Raw genomic sequence first — 6427 nt, forward strand, 5'->3', positions numbered from 1 at the left:
CATACAGGGAAGACATGACGTATGGATATGACTCACGCAAATGGTACGCGGCACCGTCCGTCCGTTCGCTTCTGTGTTTTTATGGACCGCAACACACACGGAAGGCAGACGTTTTGCACCTTTTCTTTTGGGAGAGAGAGAGAGGGTAATGGAATAAAATCTGAAGCAACGGATCGATCGGTTACATACAGCACGCCCATGTTATTAGAGCTTGTATGAATTTAATTTACCCGTGCAATCCCTCGATCGGCGGTGATGGGTTAGGAGGTGTAGGAGCCTATTTTATTTTTTTTTTTTAACTTAAATTTATTACACGAATCCTAGCTCTTTAGTCATCTTTCCCAGGGAAGTTAGTCAGGAGTAATTCAATTTAAACTTTCATTCTACTTATATTTGAAATTGCAAAACCCTACGCACTATTATTATAATTGTACATAAGCATTTGAATTCCTATGAGCCAGTTGTTTTATTGTTTAGTTGTACAAACTCATTATTACGATAAAAAAGATTCCAAGTTACTGTCTGACATTGTAAACAATCTAAGATGTTTTGAAGACGATACATACATTTTGTACACACAATCATCTCCAGTGCGCCTCTCCCCAGCCTAAACTCGTTTGTCTATGCTGTGTACACTGCCCCCCCCCCCCCCCCCCCAACACTGGTAAATCTTCCTGCTTAGTGTCGTCCCAATTTCGTAAAATGCAAAAATGTCTATACATTATCCTATAAATAAAAAAAAAAATGCTATCCAACCCCCGGCTCAGTCAGCATCCCCGTCTTCCTCCTTTCGTATGGTAAAATCGTTCAAATCTTCCTGCCTCCCCAGCAGCAGTGACTTTTCGTTCGCTAAATGCAGCACGGCGTAGAAGGCGAGCGATTTGGAGATGTTTTCGCTCATCGTTTTGCTGAGCAGCTGGGGCACCTTCCGGTAGAGCGCGCTGAAGGTGATTCTCGTCTCCTCGGGCTGGGTTGGCGGGTGCATCGTGACGTCCGGTTGCTGGGACGCTGCTGGTTGCTGGGTCGGCGGCGGTCCTACCTCCGCCTGCACGTGCGAGCTGATCACGCGCCAGCAGTTGTACTTCAGTTGCTTCATGTCGATCACCTTGGCCGTCTTGGCGTACGCTATGTTGATCTTGTGGACCTGGAAAGGCATTCAGTGGCATTGGGTGGTTTGTAGCAGTGATGGGAAACATGAAGCTTTCGTAGGAATCGACTTCCGGCTAGCTGCAAAGTTTTCTAAAATCGAATCCGGATAGTTGGTTCGAAATCAGTTTCCGCAATCGATTCCAGAATCGGCACCGGAATCGGAATCGGCTTCGAACTTAGCTCCGGAATCGGTTATGGAATCGAAAACAGCATCGGCTTCGAAATTGGAGTCGGTTTCGGCATCTTCATAATAATAGCCGCAAAGAATCAAAATTTACTTCGATCCATTCTCGAAGAGATTCCCGGACTGATGTCGCTTTTGAAACTTCTTTCAATTCAATAACTGATTCTCATTCCACAGCTAATTCAAATTCTTGATTCCGTTATCCAGATTCCGTTACCAAGGCTGCGATTCCCAAATCAATTCCGATTCTGATCGCGGAATCGATTCCAGAGCTGACTCAGGAATCGGCTACGGAGTCAACTTCGGAATTGGATTAGGAATCAACTCTGGAATCGGCTCCGGAGTCAATTCCGGAATCGGGTCCAGAGTCAACTCCGGAATCGGAATCGGCTTCGGGATCGGCTCCGGAATCGGAATCGGAATCGGCTTCGGGATCGGCTCCGGAATCGGAATCGGCTCTGGAATGGATTCCGAACACAGATTCGGAATCGGGTAGGGCCTATTACGAGCTCCCACCACTAGTTCATAGAATAGAATGTAAGGCCTCGCCTTCCTACCTTATCCGGTGCACCCTGGAACTCGGTAGAGATTGCATCGAGCCCAACGGTCGCATTCATCGTTTTATCCTTTTCGTGCGGCTCCTCCGCCGGTCCACCGTTGTCGTGGTCCATCTGGCTAAAGCCACCATCGTCATGGTTCATCATCATGTCATTATCACCGCCATCGTTCTAAATGAAGGCAGAGGAGGCGCGATTAATTTAAACTCCATTTTGGTGACAAACAACCCAACACTCATCTTACCGTGTCATTGCTGCAGGAAATCTGATCGTCTCCACCGTCACAGTTGTACTCCTCCGACGGTGCGTGGTTCGGGGCCCCGTAGTCCGGCATGCTCAGCCCCCGGGCGTACTTGTACAGATCGAACCGCTTCGGATCGATCTTGTAATCGGTGGGCAGCTTCAGCTTTTTCGACTCCCACTTCTTGCACACCAAGCTCTTCAGATGCGTGATGCCCCTGATCGGTCGGTTGGGGTTGTACTCCTGGAACAGAGTCTCCGTCACGCTCAGCACATCGTCCAGCGTGTCCGGTTCGAACGTTTTCTTACGCCGTCCGACCGCTCGTCCCTTTGCCGCGGTCGACGACGCTTGCGAGGCCGTATCGCTTGGCGGCGGGGCCATCGTCGAGCGGGGTCGCATCGAGCGCTTAAACTTCCAGTGCGCCGGGCCGGCCCAAAACTGCGAAATGTTGTCGAGCGGCCGGTACGAGTACTCCAGGTGCGAGCTGGTCGTATCGAGGGGTCGCATATCCTCGATCACCACCGTTTTGCGCATCAGCCCCTTGCACTGTTCCAGCGCCAGCTCGTCATCCTCCGCAAAGTCGTCGTTGCCGTCGATGTCCTTCGCATCGTAGTCAAGTATGAACGCGTCACCGGACGGTACCGGTTCCACCTCCGCATTGATGTCAAAGTGTACGTCCAGCGCGGACCGGTTCAGCAGCGCGGCGCTGTGATCGCGTGCCTCCACATCGTCCATGTGCGCGTCGAGCGAGGTCCGGTTGGTGCGCGAGTCCTCCTCGTCCTCATCGGCCTCGGCCGGTGCATCCGTGATGAGGTAGCCGGACCGCAGCGTGCGCAGCAGATTGTTCGGCCCGAGGGGCAAAAAGCGCATCGTGCTGCATTCCAGCCCCTCGTACGTCTCGGGCACACCGTCCAGATCGAGCTCGGGCGATGGCGCCGGATCCCAGAACGCGTAGTCCATGCCGAGCCGCAGCTCCGACTGCTTCGTCGGCACGATGTTCTGCATCAGCCGGCTCGAGCTGTTCACGTCACCGACGACCGAGTTCAGCTTGGCGAAGAACGGATCCATGAACGGGTTCGTGTCCAGCGGACCGTTGATCGAGTCTTTCGATTTCGTGATCGTGCTGACCACCTTGCGGGTGCGCTTCTTCCTTGCCTTCGGCTGCTGGGTGACGGTCTGCTCGTTCTCCTTGTTGCCGCCCCCTTCGCCACCCTCGGCCATCGACTGGTCGCCCGCATTGCCTTCGCCTCCCGCCTCCTCGTCGTCCTGGTCGGCGGGATTGTTGTTCATGGCGCGGGCCGTTTGACGCGTCAGCTCCGAGCACATGCGCATCACGTCCGTGTGCACGGAGTCGACCCGCAGCCCGTACACCTTGGTCGATGCTTCCAGCGTGGAGCCGGCTACCTGGAAGTTCTGCAGCGATTTCGAATGCCGGGACATGAGCGTCGCGAAGCTGTCGATGATCGTGAGCGACCAGGCATTTTCTTTGCTCATTTTCTGCAAACAGAGACACACACACGTTAATACACGGCACATTTACACCGACTTGCGCATGCGCGCACCGCTTCTCACATTGTCCGAGTACAGCTTCAAACACATCTTGATGTTTTCATTTTCCTCCACGGCGCTTGTGGAATCGTTGAGCGTAACCTCCGAACGTCTGCTTCTTCGTTCGGCTTCATCGTCGTTTGCGGCCTAAAAATGTGGAACGGGTTTAATAACACGTTTTGTAGACACACAGCGAAGTGCGCTAAAAAAAAAAACAGACGCCACCCTCCCGGGTCGTGTTTACCTCCCGGACAACAACAGACTGCGGTGTGCGGAACAGACGCGACGCGTCCGATTTACGGAGCGGTGTGCTGGTGTACGAACTCATCGGGGGATCGGTTGAGCTAAACGCTTACACTTTGCAACAATCGAAATTATCCTAGCTAATGCATCAATTACTATTACAAACAACCGACAATTACTGGCACTGCGCCGCTTCCTATTGCTCTGTGGGGCGTAAACAAACGCGAGACGCTCTCGTGCCTGACATAAATGGCGGTTGGGAAAATTGAACGCAGTGTGGCCAGATTATTTTGGCGGTTTTCGGTAGGCGCATCAAAATTTTATCGGTAGTTGTCGGTAGGTTAAAACTCGAAACTTAAAAGAAGTACAAGCGAAAGAAGTGTTAAGCAGGATGGAATTGAAATTGGAATTCTAAGCCAAAGAAGGACTAAGATGCACTTTTTTTGTGGTGACAAGTTCTTTTTCTAGGGGCTCTACGCGACCGCTTAGGGCCGCAGCAGTGCTCCTTGGATACGATTTTATCGTACGTGCTGTCATTTGATTTTCGCTCGATGATTTACATTGATTTAATTGTTTGGCTAAGTTTTGTAGTTCAATGATTAAAAAATTGAGATTTTTTCCTTCAAACCCTAGATATATATATGATTTTCTTTGACGAGCAATTCTCGGAATCCACGCAACTGACATTTTCTACTTATTATGAACATTACATTTTAACGGATAAAAATAAAAAGTACCAGGCAAACAAACGTGCATCAGCGCGATAAGTAACAAATGAGGTTAGCAATCCTTGAATCCTTGCATCCCAAGCGTCACAGATTAAGCTTAAACTACTGAAAAATCAAATATCTGTGATTTTCGGTAGGATAAATGGAAAATCGGTAGTTTTAGGAGGCTTATCTGTGAATCGGTAGGCATATGAAAAATCGGTAGGAATACAGATAAATCGGTATTTCTGGTCACTCTGATTGAACGGCTGTCAACGCGCAACGCAAACGCATGTGGCGACGTGAGCGCCCTCTGGTGCGGAAACAAACTCCCCTGCTTGCTGTCAGTTTTGAATTGGTTGTTTTGGTGGATTCGCATGCGCTGAAGAGTATTGTGGCAAATTGGACGAAATGTGTGAATTAAAATGTGTTAAATTAGTTCTGGGCAGTTTTTCAACATTATTCATAGGCTTTTGTATTCGGTTTACATGGATAAAACGTGGAAGTCCGTTCCAACAGCTCAAGCCAGTCCCTTGTTGTGCGATCTGGTACGATGTGGTGCACAGGGGTGTCAAACCTTTTGTTTGGTAAATTGAAATTGTCGGTTTAAATAAACAAACATAAACTAAGATAATACTATTAAAATAATAATATCGTTTGTGATAAAACATAAAAACTACTGTTTTAGCATGCTCAAATTATTTTTTTTTCAAATTGGAATATATTTTAACTTTGCTTAAACTTTCAGTTATTGTTCTTGTGATTTAAAAATTATTCGTTATTCCTTTAAATCAATCCCAAAGCTTACCATGCGAGTCAATTCCTGCAACAAAGGAGTGAGCGCTTACGTATGTTCTTTTAGGATTCTTTGCCTTCAAAGCCTACTGTTACTTTTGGCGATTTCACTACCCTAAAAGCCCTTTCATACTGGGTGTGAAACGGTTCTACCGTATTTTGGTAAATCAACCTAGCCATCGTCAATCTCATCGTGTGGTTTGTAGCGAAAAAACTTGTTCTTCCATTTTTTGTAAAATGGCGAGACTTGCCCCACTCTTAGTGCAGTAAGTGACGAAGAAATTCAAGTTAAATAGTGACAGCTTGGTTATATTTAATTAAACACTGAATTAATTTTTGAAACTGCTCGTATCGTGTAAGCAGCATCTACCCAGGGCCTTGTTGCAGAGTTATTGTATAAGGTAACAACGCCTGAATTCCTTCCGATACTACTTTAATTTTTGTGTGCAAATTTCACGCCTCGTACACTTTCACTAATGCTTTCCCCCTTCTATAATTTTATTTTTCGTTTTAGGTAAGTCTGGTTCATGCAATTACACACCTTTTTCCAAGTTCTGGTCCGGTGCGCCCTGGTTCAGGAGGTGGTATGTGTTAGTGATGGGTAAAGCTAGCAAAAATCCGTAGTCGACTCCGATTCGACTACAATAATTTTGGAATCGACTCCGGAAGGCAGGCCTGCTCAGCATTATCTGGAGTCGTTCGGAGTCGTCCGGAATCGGTTGGAGTCGAAGTCCCCCGGAGTTAACCTTCGAAACAAAGGCCTGTATACGAAGTGCACACACAAAGTGAAAGTAAAAAAAAACAAGACGAAAAGAAATGCCTGATCATAAGCTGAATACACCGGACGGCTCCTGTTGACTCCGACCGACTCCGATTCCGGTCGACTTCAGACGACACCAAACGACTCCGAATGACTCCGAACGACTCTAGACGACTCCGAACGACTTTAGACGACTCCGCACGACTCCTGACGATTCTGAACAACTCCTGACGACTCCAGACG

General features: G+C 48.3%; 1 protein-coding gene across 2 annotated transcripts; it reads right to left on the minus strand.

The window, feature by feature from the left end:
- Positions 1 to 665: 665 nt before the first annotated feature.
- LOC121601527 (condensin complex subunit 2-like) lies at positions 666 to 5509 on the minus strand. 2 transcript variants are annotated; one of them, XM_041930349.1, is made up of 5 exons: positions 5438 to 5509; positions 3704 to 3826; positions 2135 to 3628; positions 1891 to 2061; positions 666 to 1144 (listed from the first exon to the last, which is right to left on the minus strand). In XM_041930349.1, exons 1-5 carry the CDS (start codon positions 5438 to 5440, stop codon positions 764 to 766), a joined length of 2172 nt encoding a protein of 723 aa, XP_041786283.1. In that variant the 5' UTR covers positions 5441 to 5509; the 3' UTR covers positions 666 to 763. The 2 variants fall into 2 exon arrangements, with proteins under 2 accessions (XP_041786283.1, XP_041786282.1); XM_041930348.1 differs by lacking the exon at positions 5438 to 5509 and adding an exon at positions 3924 to 4154.
- Between the last annotated feature and the right edge of the window lie 918 nt (positions 5510 to 6427).

Source organism: Anopheles merus, unplaced genomic scaffold (genome assembly GCF_017562075.2).
Source record: "Anopheles merus strain MAF unplaced genomic scaffold, AmerM5.1 LNR4000112, whole genome shotgun sequence".
Taxonomy (NCBI): Eukaryota; Metazoa; Arthropoda; class Insecta; order Diptera; family Culicidae; genus Anopheles; species Anopheles merus.

Coding starts and splice junctions, on each gene's coding strand:
- LOC121601527 (XM_041930348.1), bottom strand. CDS start 4,007: ATGAGTTCGTACACCAGCACACCGCTCCGTAAATCGGACGCGTCGCGT. Junction 3,827..3,923: donor AGTCTGTTGTTGTCCGGGAG/GTAAACACGACC, acceptor CCACATTTTTAG/GCCGCAAACGACGATGAAGC. Junction 1,145..1,890: donor TCCAGGGTGCACCGGATAAG/GTAGGAAGGCGA, acceptor ATGCCTTTCCAG/GTCCACAAGATCAACATAGC.